At 22.7% G+C, this 21,907-nt stretch overlaps 1 protein-coding gene across 6 annotated transcripts in view; it reads left to right on the forward strand.

Annotated features, from left to right (window-relative positions):
• Window positions 1-15,228: 15,228 nt before the first annotated feature.
• LOC129605561 (ubiquitin carboxyl-terminal hydrolase Usp2) overlaps window positions 15,229-21,907 on the forward strand; it is a 28,405-nt gene continuing 21,726 nt past the window's right edge. For 3 of the 6 annotated variants that reach the window (XM_055515397.1, XM_055515400.1, XM_055515398.1), the window contains exons 1-3: window positions 15,669-15,810; window positions 17,315-17,381; window positions 18,257-18,878. In XM_055515397.1, the coding sequence (XP_055371372.1) occupies window positions 17,320-17,381; window positions 18,257-18,878 (684 nt within the window). In that variant the 5' untranslated portion in view covers window positions 15,669-15,810; window positions 17,315-17,319. Of the gene's footprint in view, window positions 15,811-17,314; window positions 17,382-18,256; window positions 18,879-21,907 lie in introns of all 6 variants that reach the window. The other 3 variants (XM_055515399.1, XM_055515401.1, XM_055515403.1) reach the window with 2 other exon arrangements.

The raw sequence follows: 21,907 nt of genomic DNA on the forward strand, positions 1-21,907 counted from the left end.
GTCCTAAAAATAATCCTTTAAAATATTTAAATTTTCTAATATCTATAAAATATTTATTAAATATATTTATATATGTATATATACACGTATATACAAGTATAAAATAATATATTCCCGATAAGCAAAACTTTGAAATTGATATTATTGCCGAATGAACGCTACAATAACAAATTTTAGTGCATTTTTGGATTTGTATACAGTGGAGACGATCGTTCTGCAATAGTAATTCAAAAATAGTTACGTCATATTTTTTAAATATAGAAGCTGCAATGCTCACCATACTTATAACAACAATGGGCAACTCACGTGTCTACCTGTTCTGAATTTTATAAAGTGCTTTACGAATTAACATCATATTAGACAAAAAAAAACTAAAAATATGAAAAAAGGCGAGAAACCAAAAGATGTTCTAAAAATTAACAGAAAAGCTACTGAATTGTCTTCGATCGTCAATGTGTCTGTCATGGTTGAAGCGAGGCAATGTTGTTTTTTGTTAAATGTATTCTTTTTCAAGTAACCCCCTTCTTGGTTGCCGATGTGTTTCCTATCATTAATTATTTTCTTGCCTACACAAAACTCAAAATTGTTTGTCGGGAATTAAGTATGTACGTATATGTATATATTTTTTTTTACTTTTTTGCAAATATTATAAGACTTAAATATATTCATATATGTACATATATAAAAATTATGTTAATTTCAGTAAAAATATATTATTTCAAGGTTAAATAAATAGAAGGTCAAAGTTCATAAAAAAAAGAAAATAAATGGAAATTTTTTTATACCACAGAATGAAATTGATATGTGAAATTTTCCATAACTATAAAGACTTGAAAAATATTAATTGAAAATTCTGTTCCTGTGTTTTTTTTCTGCAATAAATAAAAAAAAAATTGTGTATTTTTTAAAGAACAACCGAGTAAATAAATAGAATTATTTTTGAAATTGAATTTTCCTTTTTCAAATTTCTATTTTTTTTTTAAATATTTTTCATTTCGTATTGTTTTGATTTGAGATTCAGCTCTCTGCATCCTTATATCTGCGATATACCTTTGTTCTAATAAAATATTTGGTTTGCGAAATATTTCTGAATAAAAACTATATACAATAATATTAAAGTAAATATTTTCTTATTGTTGTTATTTGAATTAAGTAATTGAATTGAAATTTCGATATCGGAAATAAATATTATTGCTATTTTTTTGTATTTTTCGAACTTTAGAAATTAAGATATTTTTTATTATTAAATCTATAATATAAGTAAATATTTTTAAAAATTTGCATATCTTTAGGCGAATAATAATAAAATTAATTGAATTAAAATTTAGTCGACATCTGTTCTGAACATGACTGAAAATATTTTTTAAAAAACTGGAATCTACTGTTATGTACCATCATTTGCATGTGCATACTTTAAGTGTGTTATGATTAATGCATACTTTTAGGATGGGTACTATTTTAAGAATAGGATGGAATAGGATAGTTTATTAAAAGAAGTATTGACCGAATTCGAACGCTTATTTGATCAGTTAAAACATATTTGAAACATACCGATTTACCAATGGAATTATGACTGAAAGACATTTACCGTTATTTCTTTGCTTTTAAAGAAATTTGGAAAAGTTTATAATTATGGTAAAATTAAGATGGCGATATTCGAAATTTCCATCAATTTAATAGGCAACATAATTTTACAATTTTATTGGAAATGTGATGAAAATAAAATGCAAGTAATATTTATTGGGAAACTATAACCTCTTTTCTCAATTTCATGTAAGACTATTGAAGATCTTTATTTAGAAAAAGTTCGTTTGTATTTCTTTGAAAATTATTTTAAAATTTTCTTCGACATTATTTTGAAATTTCGTTTGAAAGGCGATTTTTTGCAAGGTAAGCTAAAAAGTTGTTGTATCAGAATTTAATCGGGATATTAATTTATCTTGCATCAAACTACTTGCAGTACAAGACTGCAAGTTGGGTTTATTCAACAATACATTTTTAACTCATAGTTTACTCGTATTTATTATTAGAATTTCAAAGGATTTTTTCACTAACTTTATGCGAATATATAGACAACAATTTTTCGATGATTTCATTTTCTGTATAATTAAATTTTCATTAAAAATTTTATAGTTGTTGATTAGTTCTTTTTTAAATACTTGAATTTGTGTCATTGTCAATATTATTTTGTGTTTATTTATAAAAATATTTCTTTTAAAACAAAAACTATAACAACCTTATTTTTTTAATATACTCCTGAGATTTATACTAATATATAGAGTATGTGCATGTATGTGTGTATGTATGTACTTAATATATACACGTAATATTATTGTACAATGCAAAAGTTTAGTTAAAATTTTTTATATTGACGAATATTTAAAAAAAAAAATTCGAAATTCTAATTTTAGTTTTCATTGCAAAAATATTTATTTTCTCTTTTTTGTTTTTAATTTTTTTCTGTCTTCTACATACCTATGTACATATTTAAAATAGCTCTTTTATTTCGAATTTAATTTAAATATAAAATTCAAAATGCAAATCAAAAATATTTAAAATACAAAAAAAATATTATTCACTAACACCTGCATATTATAATTATTGTATGTACATGCAAATGTGTAGAAATGCTTGTGTATATTTGGAATGTACATAATGTACATAAATGTACCTATATACTCAAAGAAAGTTGAAAGTCAGTAGTTAATGCGGTAAATAATAAATTTTGAGTAAAAGCGAAAATTTTAACAATTAAAAAACAAATCTGATGTGGTCAGCACATAACCGACAGCACTGTATATTGTCTAGTTAAGTGAAAGGGTTACAGAATTTTATATAATGTCTTTTAAATACTTCTTTCCAATTTTCAGGACATTAGTAAGCTTATAGTTAACATACTTAGAAAAATGTAAATTTGGCTTTTAGTAGAGTTTCGCTTTGTGCTACCCGAATTCCTGAAATGCTCGCCAGTAAGTTTCGGTAACAGTTCTCGAGCCCTGATCTTTCCAAAAAAATTATATGTTCATTGTTTTAATACGAGAAATTCAAATATTAAATTTCAATTAATCGGTCAATTATTTCTCTTTATATACGCAAAAATGTATATTTGGCCTGTAGTAAACATCCAGTTGCTGATGCCTGATTTCTTTCAAAAGTTAGCAATTTTCGCGGACGGTCAAGTAAAGCTTATATATGAAATTTCAAGTAAATCGGTTGAATACTTTCTTCAGAATGTTCAAAAATGTGCTAAAAAGTGCAGTTCCCGAGGCCTGATATATACCAAAAGTTGATCAATCCGTGCCATGGTGGAAATAAACTTACATATAAAATTTCATCAAAATCGGTTCAGTAGAACTTGAGATACACGCCTGCACACACAGACCGACAGACCGACAGACCGACAGACCGAAGGACCGACAGGTTGCTAAAAATAGTTTACTTACACTTCCCTATTATGGAGAAGTGCATTCCCACCGAAAACTCGATATGCAAGATTTGTTGCCATCACATCACCTACCTATTGTTTACACAATACGGTCGGTAAAAATAAAGAAAATAGAAGAATAATAAAGAAATCAAGAATTTTTTTAAGTTTTTCTTTTATTTGCGTACTAACTACTCATTCATTAAATTTCAAAAATAATTTTACTAATACATAACCACATACCTATGTATGCATGTATATTTTACCGTTGTTTATAAATAGAAAAATCGCAAAAAAAGATTTTTTTCAATAATATTATAAATATGCATGTGTACACACATATGTGCATTAATAATATGGTGTTGCCACTTTTATTATTTTTATTTTGAGATCTTAATCCGATTAAATGCAATATTTTCATATAGCATTATTACATTAAGGGTGGAAACCTAAGGGCAAAAATAGCGTCATTTTCACTTTTTTATCAAATAGAAATTGTATTGCTGAATAACTCAAATTCACAAAGTGAGATGAGTTACATTTCTTATGTAAACAAACGTTAATACTTAACAGCTGCCAATTAACGAAAACTCATTTCGAACAACAAAAAATACAAATGGCGGTAAATTTGAAAACGTGATAGAAATTTTAATGCCTGCTTTTAATTAAAGTCAATACACACATTGACTACTAAAATGAAGTAATGAAATATGGATACACACTTCAGCTTATGAAGTGTGAATTGCTGAATTCTTTAATACCGTTTTTTTGCATTTTGTTTAATACCGTTTTTTAATGAATTTTGGAAGTCTAGCATGTATTGGCTTTCCCATTTATATTTTTTATATGGGCAAAAAATTTTTTTTTCCTTTATGGCAATTATTACGCCTTCTTGTATTAAAATATGGTTTAATTATTTCGCCTTCTTGAAATATGGTTGACTATCCGAAATTTTCTTACAACACTTAATTTTTTATTGATTTATAAATAGGATTTAAAACGTCAATATTTATTACAAAAACATTTTCTTTAAATTTTATGCGAGCAAGTGCAGATTAGAAGTGTTATGCAGGCAAAAAAAGAGTGTCATAATACGACGGTGTTTACACAACGAATTGTGTCAGTAATGTTCGACAAAAAAAAAAAAATAATATGCGAAAATTTTTGCTTAAGTCTAATATTAAAATACTGTTGTATTAAAAATGTGAATTTTTTTTTGAAAATCACCCACTTGAATGTGTTATTTAAATTCTTATTTAAATTCTTTTCCGTTTTACGTAAACATTTTTGCATACGAACATGTGCATTAAGAAACGTGTATATATATAGGTATATAAAATGGTTATTATTAGCTTATTTTTTTCTACTGAACTTTTCTGACCGATATGACATTTCTTTCCACATATGCATACACATATATATCCGCATACATCCATCCATATATACAAATATGTAATTTTAGAAAGTTTTTATTTTGGACATTATAAAAAAATTTTCGCTGAGTTCTTTTATTTCGCTAACTATACACATTTAGATATGGGTATTTTTTTTCATTTATTTGATACTTAAATATGTATATTTATATACATATATCGGTACAATTTTACATACACGTCAATTTATAGCCACATTGTTATTTTGTTTTATTAAAATGTGGACATTTATAACATTTATTAAATTGTTTATTTTTTTTATTTATTCTTGCATTTTAAAGTAAATATAGATTTGTTTTTGTATGCAATATAAAGAGTCATTATATAAGAAATTATTTAGACAAATTTACTATAGAAAATTTAGATCTTATGAACAGATTTTTAAGACTTTAAATATGACGACTTCTCGAAAAAGAAGTAGAATATTAAACTACATATAATTTTGTCAACATAAATAAATTACAGGAAACATTAGCATGACAGTGAAATGACGTTTTCAAATCTTGCACAGAGTAAAAGTTTCGCATCTTTAAATTATGAATCCGCTCCTTTCTACTCCGTATTATACTACAATTTTGGAGTCACGAACCAACATTTTAGCTTTCAGTCAATATATTACGAGTATTTGCTATATGTGTAAACACATTAGTTATAAGACGATAATCTATATAATTCAATATATTTTCTAATTCACCAACATAGCACGTATATGTAACTGATTGTTAAATGAACCATAAAATAATTTTTAAAAAACACTTAACAAATTTTTAGCACTTGAAATTCTTTTAACATTCTGTAATTAACTAAAAACGAAAACGAAACTATGTAAATTGTACATACATACATGTACATATATGTTCATATTGTGTGAAAATGAAATTAAGTTATTCTTGTTTTTGTGCTCTTTATTTCATATGATTAGCATGTAGACATGAAACTAAAATTTTAAATACCATTATTAATGTGTAAAAATTTTTTCCAAAACATAAGCATGAGAGGAAAAGTGATGTTCTCCACAAAATTTCTTTTCTTTTTTTTTGTGTTTATGTTTTACTTTCATTTTCTTTTATTATGTGTGCTCTTTAGTTTCATTATTAAGTATTTCATGAGTAATGTTGTATATATGCAACATTTTATTACTTTATAACCATTATTTGAGCTAAGCTTAATGAGAAATTGTAAAGCATAATTCATATTAATTTTTACAAAGCAACAAACGTAAATATGTATAACATATTTTACACTCATATATCTACACATATTTTGCATACATTTATATACATATGTCAAGTACATGTATGTGCTTATATGAAACAATAAAATTTTGTGACTATAATTGAATTGTTTATTTTTTTGGCCTTATTGAATTGTAGTCACTTAGGCAACATAAATGAAAGTAGATAGGTGATATAGTCATATCAAAATATTGTTATACAGGTATATCTTGTTTAAAATAAAAATTATATTTATTTATTTTAATTTAAAAAGTAATTGAATAAATTATAATAGTAATAATAATAAAAATTAAAAATTTTAATAAATCATAAAATATTCTTATTACGTACACAGTATCGGCTCTAACATATATGCAAAGGAATCATATGCAACCAGCGCCGAAAAGCAGGAACGCAACAAGTCAGAACCGGACCTGTATGTACCTACATATAAAATTATGATAACTATTATACAGTATAGTTCAGTTCCAATACATAAACTGACCTTTTTTCTCTACATTAAAAGATTTTTTTTTTGTGAAATTTCATCTCTTCCATATTTCTTAATTGAAAGAAATGAAAAGAGCGTAATTTCATATAGTAGCGTCATATTTTAACATAGTTTCGTTTTCCTTTTCTTGAACTATTTCATCTCTTTTGCTTTCGACAAAAATAACTGGCTCAATCTTCCGTTGAAAATATTTTCTTTAAGTGTTGATAATTTTTGCCAAATTGTTTTTTTACAAATATCTTAAGATTTTGTACTAATTTTTATTGTGAGCTACTGTATATGGTAAAAATATTAAATAATTGTGGTAATATTTATTTTATACATGTACATGTATATGTATATGAAATCAATTATATATGCTATTATTGTGGCTGAATCATAAAACTGATTTCTTACGTATATGAGAAGTTATTTGTATTTTTAAAAACTATAAATTGAGTGCAATTTAATTATTTAGCTCTAATTTTTTTCAATTCTATGCTAATAAAATTTTTTTTTGTACGAGTATATTGTCAAAATTCTTGTAATTTTATTTTTATGTTCAGATGGTTTTTTTTAATAATTGATTTTCTCTTTGATTCTTATGTATAATAATGCAATATTTAATATACGTATAATTTAATATACATAAGTTTATTACACATATATTTTGGTGTCTTGCAAGTCAAGTAATCGATAGTTGATGATTTAATTATTTAAAATCCTAAAAAATACTAAAAATCTATACATTTCAACTGATCTTAAATTGATTTATTTTTGATCTATTTTGCATTTGTAATTTTCATTTAAATAATTAATTAGAAAATAGTTAAAATAAACCTAAATCTATGAATAACAATATATACCTAAAAAAATTAAAGATCCGGTTTACAAATAAGGACAAATTATATTTATTAAAATTGTAGTAAGAAAAAGTTAAAAAAAAATATTTTAAATAAAAACTTATTAGGTGCTAGTTTCAATTGGTTTGAATTATATTTACTTTTATAGAAATTTAGTTATAAGTTAAAGGCGTGGATTTACTACATATATGCACCTTATTGTAGAGACATCAACTCTTAACTTTATTTGTTTTGAATAATTTTTAATTATTTTTTTATAGATTTACTTTAATCAACTTTTTTCTATTGTCATCTATTTATTTTCATACTTAAAACCTTTTAAACACTGAAAAGAAAGCTAAATAATAATAATTAGTAAAGTTGTATCAAACCAAGGGTTTATAAAATAGCACATTTCTCATCAACAAGTAAAACTACTACTTTTAAAAGTAATCTGCTACATTATTTAAATTTTCTTACAAAAAAATAAACAATTTATTAGTATTTAAAAGCTGCTAAATTTAAGGCACCTACAACGTACCGCCTGGAAGGATATTTTGTCATTTCCATGCTCAACTATACTATGCCACCGTAAAAGAAACCAGTTTCTACTTTTCTACGTTTGCAGAACTTAAAAAATGCTTCGATATGTAAATAGTCAAAAAATGGCATTTCTAGGACTTTGCTGGACTATAATTTTTAAAGGAAAGACAAAAATTTTCTTCTACGGAAATTAGTTTTTAATAAAGATCTATTTAGATAAATTGCTGTAAATATTTTTTAATAAGGTCGACGAACGAACATGGTGGACTAATAAACTCTTTTTTCTGAAATTTTTTCTTGGAAAAGTACTAAAAATAACAAAATTAATTACCATTTATGGTTATTAAGAATTTTCAAGACACGACGACGTACGAATAAATATGACGTAATAAAAAAAATGGTGAGGTTTTCGACTCTCGATTTCAAAATAATTATGATTATTTAAAAATTTTTTTTTCTCTCTTTTCGTTTTGCTTTCATTTCTTTTCTGTTTTGCTTTTTGTATTTTTCCTATGGTTTCAAGTTTAATGATGATGAGTGGGTAGATTTTGTTTTTTAGGATTGTCAAGTTTTTTTACTTTTTTATTCTATCTTTTTTTCTCATATTTTGCATGTTTTGAGTAAATAAAAACAATATATTTAAAGCAGTTTTTTTTTTTTCATTAAAAACAAAAAATATTTCAGAAAAATTAATTTTATTAAACAAAGAGATTATAAAAAAAAAAATAAAAAAAATATATATAATAACTTTTTTCTCTTTTTTTATAAAAATATTAATATTTCAATATTTTTGTATGATTTGTTATTGATTATAGAATAGATATGAGTAATTAATTAATAAAAAAATTATAAAATCGAATTATTGATTGATGATTGAATTTAATTAGAGAAAAACGGGCATTGTAATAGTGGCAGAGAAATGCACATTTTGTTATATATATATAATATATACATATACATATATGAGCGCGATTTAATCAGCTTTACTACTTTAATTGCAGAATAAAAAGATTGCAGATTAGTTTGGATTTAGGTAAACGCCTCAATACTGCAAAAATTTCCCTAAAAGTATGCAAAAGTATTTAAAGTAAACTGATAAGTTTGATTAAATTTTATGGTTTTTATAATAAAAAGCAAAAAAAACATGAAAAGAAAAAGTTTTGTGCCTATATTCCGAAATGACATTGTAATTACTTAACATTATCGTTCATTAATGTTCTGTTTTCAATTGTAAAACAAGTTTCTATTAAAAATATTTATAAAATATATTACACCGTTTCGGGCCAGAATATTTGAAGTAGAATGAATCTCTTTGTTACGTGAAGTTCGTGAATATGTACATATAATAATAATTTAATTTTTAATCAAATCATAGATCAAAAGAGTTTCATTTTTGCTGTGAATAATTTCTGTTTTTTGAGTCAATTGTAGTTTTACTTTTACATACTTTTTTTATTGTAGTTTTACTTTTTAATACACTTTTTGATACCCCAGCTATCTCCGCGATTTTTGTACTTAATTTGCACGTGTGAACGTCCCATTTCATTATTAAGTAGATTAAGTACCTGTATTTATTTTTAAACAAAATAATAATCCACACGAAAGTGGAATACTCTAATTTTACATTTTTCCCAATTAATTTGTAATAATTTAATTTTAAATATTAAATTAAATTTCACAATTTTATTATTTATTATCAAAATTTATTATTTAAAATTATTTTACTTACCTTTATATTACTATTATATTCGCATGAATATTCAACAAAATTAAAATCTACTTGTACTTAAATACAAATAGACCGACCACCGCCTTGTAATTTGTCACACAAAAAAAAAGCATTTTATTTTTAGAACTCAAATTTTCTTCAATAAAATTTTACAATGAATTTTTTTCTTTTCTCTCTCTTGTACACATTTAAAAAACTGTTCAGTAAGAAATGAAGAAGAGAAAACAACAACAATCTTTTGAGATCATCATTTTTTATTAATAAAGTAATTTTTTATATTTATTTTTTTTTTTTTTGGTTTGCTGGTCACTCACTAATCACTCACTCATTCTGAGAAAGCTCTTTTATACTTATTTGTTCCCCTATATGATTATGAGCCGAGAAATTACAGAAAAATTAAGATATAAATCTTAATATAAAGGAAAAATTAAAATAGATTTAATAAAATTGAAGTTATTAACATAATAAATTTAACAATTTTATTATTATCGTCAAGATAGAATTAAGTGAGTTTATACGGAAATATTTATTTAAAGAAATGAATTTTTTTTCAGCGTTTTACGTTTTTCTTTTTTAAATATTATTAATAATTGTGTTTTATTTTATTTTATATACAATTATAGTGATTTATTTGAAAGCATGCGAATATATTCAGTAGATTACAAGAATATAAAAATAGGTTAAATTCAAAAAAACTCTTAAAAAAGTTTTTGATTTAAAAACGTAAAATCCATTTTATAAGTTTGTGTCACTTAACAAACAAAACGTTCAAATTACCTTGACAATTTTAAATTAAATTTTCCATATTAACAAATAGATAATATAGCAAATTTTTTTGACATATAAGGAAGTTAAGATTTTTCTTATTGTTAGAGTAGAGTTTTCAAATGTCTAAACTAGTTAAAATTGCCCGAAAACTTGATAAATTTTGAATTTGAAAACTTGAAAATATTTTTAAGTGTTTTGAGCTACATTAATTATAGAACTTAATTATTACAATACTAGGAGAGTTTTCCTTAAATAAAGTATAACCATTGTTTTCTTGGTGCAGTAAATGCGCTGCAATTTGAGGTGATGCGCTGTAATATTAAAAATGAACAATATGGTTGTTTTCTATATGCTAAACTCTTATATTATATTTCATATTTTCACCTTATGTGGTAATATTCTTTAAGAAATTGTTTTGTTGTAGTGTTCATATTGCTTAGTGATATCGTCATAACCGCAATCTAAATTCGAAACTACATATTTAATGTACATATTTTGTGTTCCATTTAAGGTTATATAACAATCCTGATTTATAATATTCTCAACTACATCACCAAATATAAAGCAATAATTAAAATACACGTAAATTTTGTTTTGAAAAATAGATCTAACATTCTAAACATTTTAATTTATAGGTTAGTTTTTACTTCTATATAGCAAGATTTTCATACAAAACACTGTTCTATTATAAAATTACGCTAAAATCATATACTCGTACCACTAAAAGGAGTACAAGTATTGTTGCAAAAGTAGCAAAGCTTATTATTGTTTATGGTTGAAATATTTTGATTTATAGTGCAAACATACCTTTGAAAAAATATTATTCAATATTGAGTAACCTTGCATAAAGTATAAATAAACTTTTAAAAAAATATTAAATTTTTTATTAATTAAATTTTAATTAATAACATCGTATTATATACAAATAATCGTATACCCATTTATATATAAACATAGTTACAAACATTATATACCCAAGTTTGAGTCATTGAACTTGATCTTTTTAAGTTATGAATTTGTAAGAAAAAAAAAATCTCGTTTTAAATTAATATAAATCAAGGTTAAGGTTAAAAAAAATGAAAAATAATAAAAATTATTATACGTAATAATCAAGCGAATTCAGAAAAATATAATATAATTAAAAATATGACAACTATAGGACACATTCCCACATATTCTATGGGTTTTTTTCAATAATAAGCTTTATATTCCAAGTTACAATATTCTGATAATATATGTTTCCGTTCTTATGAAAATTCGAATTATTTTTTCTTGCGTTTAAAATTTGCTTCGTATATTTCGAAATAAGACCATATCCACATTCATTCCAAGAGTTTACCGAAAACTTTTCTTGCTTAAATGTCTCTCTTAAATTTATTTGTATTTTTAGAAGTTTTTAATCCTGGTAGTTTTCCTTGAAAAATCAAATAGTTATTAAATTTTATGCAATATATTTCGAACATAATAATGACAAATTTCGAACTATTGAAAAATTAGCAACAAATTAGTATCGAAATATTCACGATCCAATTGTAAATGTCAACAGTAAATTTAACATGTGTTTACACTTTATAAACAAACCAAAATTTAAATGTATATGCATGTACAATTGTTTAACTATAGATGATAATAAAAATATTATTGTGAATTATTTTAAAATTAATTATGAAAAACCGGTTGTATAATTGAAATCAAATTGAAAAGTAAATTTTTGTTTGTAATTGATTTCGAATTATGATAAAATTTTAATTGAATAATCAAATTATAATTTTTATTTTTTTTTCTATTCTCTATAGAATGACAAAATGGTTTTTTTTTTTGCAAAAAGCTTTGATTTCTTTTTAAATGATTTTTGTAATATTATAAGCCGGTATTTAAAAAATTGTAAATCTCTTATGCAAGTATATTTGATTTGATTACTTCATTATTTTGTTATTCTTGTTAATTAAATTATCTTGATTTTATAGTTATTTAATTTTAATACTATTACTTAAGTCAATTAGGTTTATATTGTATTCTATATCATAATATAGAATATGGCCCTTAAGGCATAATTGACACTAATTTCTTAATTGATTTTTTTTTCTCTTCTTTGATTATATTATCATATATTGTATAAATGGGCTAACTTATAATGGCACAATTATTTAAATGAGTTAGTTTAGGTGTGAATTCAGAAACACCTTTTTTTTTGTGTGGGTCAGTGACATTTTTTAGTGAATTTTATGAAAAAATAATAAATACATTTTATAATTATGATATTTTGGAGCTATACTTGCAAAATTTTCTCGCAATGCATTTTTACAATTTTGACATTTCATGTAAATAATTAAAGAATACTTCATACTTACAATATTTATGATCATCTGTTATGGAAAATGTGAATGTGTTATAAGAAAATGCATGACACTTACTCATCTTAGTACGTTCTTGTTTCATAAACATTATTAATTATGACATAAATTTTATATAGAAGAAGTGCAACTTAAAGTGTTCTTCATATTTTATTAAATTTTTGGCATACAGTTTTTAATAATAAACTAATGATACGGTTAAAAGTCATGACAAATTTTTTACAACAAAAAAATTCAAAAAACGTGAGCGTTTATCGTTAGCAACCGGTTTATCTTAATAATTTGCAATGAAAAACAAAAATTGATCATTCAATAATAATTTATGTATATATATTATTTTCAAAATTTATATTGGGAACAGATATGGTAACATCTGCGTACAAATTTGGAAAGATTAAAATTTTACATATTTTTTCTTTCATTAGCCAGAAAAAAAATTTAAAACGCATAAAAATTTTACGATTTTAAATTTTGAAAATAAAAATAGTTTATGGCCATCATATTTTTTAATTTAATATTTCTAAAAAATCTAAAAATTATAATTATTATTTAATTTCTTTTATTTGTGATATCTTTAAGTTGTCAGGCAAAAAATTCGATTTTTCTTTTATTATTTCCTTGTCATTTTATAAGTTTCGAATATGTATGTTAATTGAAAGTGTCAATTATTATGAATATAAGATCTTTTACACGATGATTTCAATATTGTGAATGATGAAGATACGGTTGATGATTCATTAATAATTTTTTTTTTCTTTTGTGAAGAGCAAAAGAAATGATAAACATTATTGACATTTTATGTGTGTGATTATAAAATAAATAAAAATAAAAAATTACTGATGCGCGATTCATTTATTACCTACATTTATTTTATTATATAATAATTTATTTAAACATAAGTCGATCGAGTTATTTTTACGTTTTATTTATTTATTTTTCAATGTCATTTTGTTGTAAATTAGAATTTTTAATGATTATGTAATTGAGTTTATTTGTGAATCGATTCAAGTAGCTTGAAGTTCGATATGATTGTATATTATGAGTATATATTATGTATATATCGTATGATAAATTATAATCAATAGAATTTCGAGTTGAAATTGTTTATAACGCGATATTTTAAAATATGTTTGATTTTGAAAATGACAATCGATAAAAATGTTTTGTTTACAAAAATATAAAAATAAGCGTTCCATTTAAGAATGTATAAAAATTTGGATGTATAACACTTTAGATGTAAAACATTACATTAGTTTATACATATTTCAAGGTGTTAGTAAAAGAGGCACATTTTGGCAGATGGCTTCAAATTTTTATAGGAAACATATTTATTACACCTATATTTAAATATATAGGTTTTTTACTAATATATTTATGTTAAGGGAATTTCGACACGGAGCAGCGTTTCATTTTGCACAAACTGCTTTGCAATTGTTTAGAGCGTTAAGTTCTTGCCTAAGGAACATGACATTTATGTGTTATAGAATAGTTTAGTCTGTATGCACTAAAATATTTGGACTAAATGGATTAAAATAAATTATTAAATGAGTCAAAAAATGAGTCAATTTAATTAAATTGAGTTCTACGATATTAGATATTAATAAATTATTTTTATTCTTATTTTATTTGGACACATAAAATTTCTAATTCAAAATTTCAATATTTTTGTCATTTTTAATAAAAATTATTTTTTTCATTTTTTTAATTTCAGATTTTAAAATTAGATTCTATTACTTATTCAAAAAACAAAAGAGGAACTCTTCATAAACGTAATATCGTAATTTTAACAAAAAGAAGCAGCTGTAATAATTTTTTTTTCTAAAAAGAAAATTCTACAAAATAAAAAATAGTCAATCCATATTTAATAAACACATAAGAAAGAGAAAAACAACGAAAACAAAATTAAAAGATCAAAATAATTTAAAATAAAATTAAACAAAAAGAAAAAATATACAAGCAGAAAATCTAAAATTTCAAAATTGTATCTTCGAAAAGGAAACTATAAAATCATTATTAATTATAACGCAGAAATAAAATAATTATAATAATTGTAACGAAAATCTAATCAAAATTACAAAATACAATTCTAAAAATTCACCATTTTGAAAATACCTTTAAAGAATAACCAATTATTTACTTAGTTAATCTAAATACCGATAGGAGAATTTTACGATAACGAATAGAAATAAATAAAATATTAACAAGAAATAAATTAAATTATGAAAATAATTTTAATAAAATATAAAAATTACAAATAAATCAATTTTTTGAGAATATTTCAAAAAAATTTCTATTCATCGATAAATCAAATATTTCTTTCAAGTTGAAAAAAATAATTTTTCTTCTATACAAAAATTTTTATTTTTACTCTTCTCTTAAATAAATATTTTATTTAAAATTTGATCCATTCTTTGACAAAATTCAAGTTAATCAGTAAAATACGAATAAATTTTTGTGTTAAAAATTTAATTGAAAATTCGATTATTAAAAAATTATAACAAATCGATTCTACCTACATATGATTCTGGAAAGTATTTGAAAGTAAAAATATAGAAAAACAAAACAAGATTAATAAAATTAAAATCGAATTCTAAAAATAAAATTTAAAATAAAAGGAAAATTCGAAAATCAAAAATTAAAATAAATTATAAATTGAAGAAATTTATAATATGCCTGTACTTTCGCCTCGAAGACATTCAACTATAAGTGGTAGTTCATATTTACCTCCATCAATTGGTGGCACTACTTCAACAACAACATCATCAATTCTTGGTGAACGTAAATCTTCAATACCATCATCAATTACCGGTGGTTACGGTTCATCATACCGAAGTACATCATTAAGTAATAAACCGATATCATCATTAACTGGTGGTTATTCAACAAGTGGTTATTCAAGCAGTGGTAGCAGTAGTAATTCATCATCATCATATTTAAGATCACCAGCATCATATCGTAATAGTTTATATAATTCATCATCATCATTAACCGGTGGTTCATCATATCGTTACAGGTTTGTAATAATTTTTTTTTTGTTATTAATTAATTTTTATTAAAATTAAATTGAAAATATTAATAAAGTAGGACCTCTACTTATAACGAATACTATCACACAAATCACACAAATACGAGGAAATATGTGTTAGAATGATTTAATTTCTCCTAGATTTTAAATGAAATTTTATTTAAATGATAGAAATATTACTCGTACCTGAGGTTTCAGTTTAACTGAGTTTTTTCAATAAATTTTTAATGTAATACAAATGTAGATGAGAGGAAGAAACAGGAAAGGAGAGAGAAAGAGAGAGAGAGAGTGAAAGAGAAAAACTGCGTGGTGTTACATATAAAATTTCTAAACACAAAGTTGAAAATATCCTTATTATATAACAATAAAAATGTATCCTTGTTATTTTTTATATACAAAGTATATACGCTCGAACTACTTGCTTGGATATTTTACAATTTTCAAAGTTTGTATGTATAGGTGTGTAAATATTGTATTTTCTATGTAAATAATACACAATATTGTGTAATATGATTGAGGTTCATGTAGTCATCTATACACGCACACATCTGTATAGTTTATGTATAGAATTAGTTTGATTGAATGAAATTTAATTCAAGGATAAAATTATAAAACCAGGATATAAAGGATAAAAGAGAGGAAATACATTGTCTGCATTTGTGAGGTATCAGTATAAAATATAATGTTACATAATTCTTATGTATGAAATAGAGAGTCTGTAGTCTGGGAATTTATCCTTCTCATATTTATTTTTCTTTATTATTATTATTATTATTGGTTTTTCCTTTTTTAAGTTTCAAATAGTTGGTCTAGGTCATATACGTTTTTGTATGTGTGTATATATGTTTATTATGTATTCATGTAAAAGGAAGTTAAAATTAAATTATTTTATGTTATGCGTTTTTTTTTTCTTTTATATAAAATTTATTAAATAAGTTTTAAAGAAAATAAAGGTTCAATCAGGATTTATTTAATATATACAATTGCACACACATAATATGAAAACGTTTATACATATGTACACACGCGTACATATAAACCTACTGTAGTTCTGTTTTAATATAAAAATAAAACTTACAAGGCTAATTAAGAAAATCTCTTTTAATTAAAGGAAATTTTCAATTAAGTGATTTTTCCCTACAGTTTTTACAACCTCTTAATTTAATTAAAATAAGATTTAATTATAAAATTTAAAATTTTACATTAAATAGTAAGAAGTAACTCCGAAAAGTTTCCTTTTTATAGTTATTCAATCGAACAATTAAAAATAATAAATTCGCTTATGAATTGTAATTTTTGTGATATGATGTTTACCAGTTGTCATTTCCCAGGTCTTGTAATACAAATTCGAAACAGTAGGTATTATATGTATACTCGTAACAGTTACATTTCATTTATAAATTACTTCCTTGACTGTTCGGACTTATTTAAATTATAAAATTAAAATTATCAAATCAAATTACAATATTTTTTATTTAATATTTTTTTTTAGCACATATGGCAATTATGATACAACATCAACAACAGGTATCACATCCGGAACATCTAGTCGTTTTGGAGTAAGTAAAAGTAATTCATTAAACAATAAAACAAATCGTTATTCGCGCTCAAGTTCAGATAGTAGAGATACTGCATCATCAAATAAAATCAGTAATAGTAATAATAATAATAATAATAGTAATAATAATATACCATCATTAATATCATTAAATCGTCAATCACGGATATTATTAAATAAAAAACTAGAACAAAATGATACAACAATTGATAATCAAACAACAGGAACAACCACAACAACAACCTCAACAACATTACCTTTATCATCTTCATTATCATCATCAAAACTTAATTCATCATTATCTTCTTATTCAAAATTAAATAATTCAGATAATAATAATAAAGATACAACAACAGCAACAACATCATCGTCATTATCATCTTCATCATCAACAACAACAATTAAAAATAGATCACTTAAAAGTAAACCTCCAGCTATTGGTGGTAATAGTAGTAATAGTAGTAGTAATAGTTTAAATTCAAATTATATAACATTACGTACAGCACATACAAAAGATATATTAAATGAAATAAATAATAATAATAACAATATTAATAATAATTTAAATAATGATAAATTATTATTAAAAAAATCATTATCATCTGGTCAGGTTATTAGTAATTCTTCAAAAAGTGATCAAAATAATATAAATAATTGTAATACAAATTCAGAAAATAATTCTGATTCAAATAATAATGATTTATTATCTTCATCCATAAATAATAATAATAAAAACAACCAGAACATTTCAAAATCAAAATCATCATTCACATCAAATTCATCATTAGCACTTCAAGTAGCTACATCTGGTTTGGATTTATATGAAAAATATAGTCCAGCTCATTATATACCAAAATGTGAATTATCACGTTCCAGATCACTTTCTGAAGCAACAACTAATAATAACAGTAACAATAATAATAATCAAATCAATCAAAATAGTAACAGTAATAGTAACGGTTGTAAAACAGTTAATGATTGTAGTAACAATAATAATGATAATAATTATACAAATCAAAATAATTTATTATCAACATCTACAATAAATGGTAGTAAAAATTTAAAAGCAACATCACCAACACCAACCGCTACAATATCATTAAGAAAACGTAGTACACATAAAATAAATGATGATGATAAAGAGCAAATACAAAAGCAACAACGTGATAAAGATAATAAGGAAAATAAAGATAATAAAGATAACAAAGATAAAGATAATAAAGAATCTGATTTGAATGTTACAATTAAATTAAAATCAAGAAGAAATTCAGATATAAAGAAAGTAATCATAAATGATGATGAAACAAATAATGTAGATGATACGACAGAAAAAAATGATGAAAATGATGTTACAACAAATTCAATATTAAAAAGTAACGGTAAAAGTTATAATTCACGTAAAAATAGTAATAATAATGATGATAATCTATTATCGACATCACCAAATTCATCGAATAAATTAACGACATCTGAGTCAGGATCACAATTGTCTTCTAAGGTAACGAAAATAGAAAGCAAAAAAAAAAAGAAAATAATAAAAAAACAAAACAGCTAAAAAAGAAAACAAGTTTTTTTTTTTGTTTTGTAAACTAATCATTTAACCCGTAAATTGAAAACTTTCTATTGTGAATTATTTAGTTATAACCTGCAATAAAGCCAGAAAATATGCAATTAACATTTTGAATTCATTCTTTGTTTTTGTAATTTTGAATTTGGTTTTTTTTTAATAGTGATTTTTAAATTGCTATTTTTGTTTTCTTAAGTTTTATTTTAATTTTTTTTTAAACTAATGTTTTTATATTTTGTATTTTTTTTGTGTTCTTTTTATATTTTACACTATTAACTTTTTTATAGAAATTGCAATTTGTTAGTTTTTATTAAGTTAATTTGAACTTTTTTTTTAATGTATATTATCAAGAACTCACACCATTTTCATTTTATTGTACAGAATTAGAGAAAATTTTTTAAATATCAAATAGAAAATATTTTTATTCAATGAAAAATATGAAATTTTAATTGAGCCATTAAGAAATCGAAGTTTTTATTCTTCCGTATGAATAACAATTAGCGAAGAACAAGTAAATTCACAATTGAGTTAATTTTCTTTGAAATTATTATTATTGGTTAATAGATTTCGGTTTTAATTTTGACATTTGTTTTGTTTGACAAATTGAAATGACGTGTTTATTATTTAAAAATTTAGAAAAACTAGATATTAAGCATATAGGGTTGCGTATTTCCAGCCTTAATTCATGTTGTTCACTCATTTCTATTTAAAATTTTGAGATTTAATTTAAAAAAAAAATGTATATTTAGAATACCAAGAAAAAATTTTAATATACATTTAATAATTTATTCAATTTTGAGATAAACGATTTTCAATAAATTTGAATGAGTGTTACACTAATATATTATAGTAGGTTATTGTAAAATACATAATAACTATGTAATGAATACATAAAATGGGTTTAATTACATAAAAAAAAAAAACCAATCTGCAACCTTTACTTTACTCAGATTACAATTTCTTGTGAATAAGTCAAGTTGATTTACAGATTTTGGTAGACGTCCAAATGACATTTAACAAAAATATTTTGTTTTTTTTTTTTTTTTCATAAAAACATTAACGATTCCAATATTTTTTTTATCATACCATAATTATATCATTGAAAGTGTAAATACATATTAAAATATGTAAATAATTTAAATGAATTTGATTATTTAAGATTTTAATCATATAAATACTGTGTTCTTAGTTGTTATTTAAAATTTAAAAATTCTTACTATAATTTCAATAAATAATAATATGTATATATGTAACAATCAAATCATTAAAATGACAATTTCTAATGAACACATCATGTGACATAAGCTCATCTTGATTTTTATTTTTGTTGGAAATTAAATTTTTTTTTTAAATTCGAACTAAACTTCAAAATTGAAGATAAAATATGTGTTGAAATTTTAATTGTTGGACTTATTAAAATTTTAGTTTTTATTTCGCCTTTCATATAATTTTTAATATAAAGTAGAAATTCTATTAGTTGTTCAATAATTTTTAAAATATAATATAAATCTCAAAATTTTAAATAAATAATTATTAATAATTATAAATAATTTTTTAAAATTTACAATCGTTCAAATTTATAATATCAAGAATTTAATTTAAAACTATTAAAATAAATAAAAATTATCGAAAGTAATTAAAAATCATTATTAAAAATTTAAAAAATTATTATTTTCTAAAAACGTCTTAGTGCCTCAATTAAAATTCAATAGTAAATCATTTTTTTATTTCTCAAAATTCTTTCTTCAAAAATTTTTTTACAACACAATATTTTTAATATTTTAAATTTACTTAAAAAATTTTAAATATTAAAGTATTTCAAAATTTTTTCACTTTTAAAACACAATAATTTTAATATTAAAAAAAATATATAATTTAAAAAAGAACAAAGAGTAGTTATTGAAAAAAAAAAAACAAGATGAATTTATAGAAAACAAGAAGATCCTGGCATAAAACAATAAGCAAACAATACAAATTGCAGCTATTATTACTACTACTACCACCACTAATTTATCGATATTAAAAAATAAACATTAAATTTTTATTAGTTTTAAAAATTTTTTTAATTTTGTTTTATATTACATAATTTTTTTCTGTTGATTTTTTGTGTAAAAAGAGTTAAAATTAATTTCTCATGTGTTTCTTTTATTTTTTTTTAAATAATAAATTATTGAAAGAAAATTAATGTGCGAATTTAATGGTTAAAATCAAATAATTAATTTGAATATTTTAAGTGTGAACACTTACAAAATTTTTCTATATATATTTTTAGTAACTTCGTTTTCGTTATTCTTAAAGTATAAATAAAATCGGTTTTTTTAATATTTCCATTTGACCATTGAAATCTGAACCGCTTATCTTGATTTGTTTGACTTTGAAGAATTATTGTCATACAATTAAATCGATATATCATGCAAATGAATCGAAAACTTTGAAATATATATAGATGTCAAAAAAAAAAACGTGTTGTCGTTTTAGGCATTTTCACGAAATTTACATTTAATCATTTAATCAATAATCAATGTTTTGATTTTCGAACTATAATGATGTGGTATATTTCCCTATATCAAAAAATGAGAATATAGCGGTTTCAATAATATTAAATACCGCCACAAATTGTTCATTTGTGCTCCTCTTTTCAATTGTTCAATTTAAGAAATAAAATTTTTTTTAGAAAAATCGAGATTCCTAAACAAGTTTGTTATTTAAATGCAAATGCAAGAAAATAATCAAAAATTTTATTTATTAATTTTATGTTATAAATATAAACAATAGAAAAAAAATTGCAAACAGCTATATTTCTTTCAAGTAATTAATTTATTTGTATATATGTATTGAATGTGACTGTATATATACAAATTAAATCCTTTTAATTTTGCACATTAATTTTCTATTATAATTACACTATAATTTATTTGTTGGTTGATAATATAACTTAAATATATTAAAGAAATGTATAT

The sequence above is a fragment of the Condylostylus longicornis genome, unplaced genomic scaffold, assembly GCF_029603195.1.
Source record: "Condylostylus longicornis isolate FDR11 unplaced genomic scaffold, ASM2960319v2 ptg000013l, whole genome shotgun sequence".
NCBI lineage: Eukaryota > Metazoa > Arthropoda > Insecta > Diptera > Dolichopodidae > Condylostylus > Condylostylus longicornis.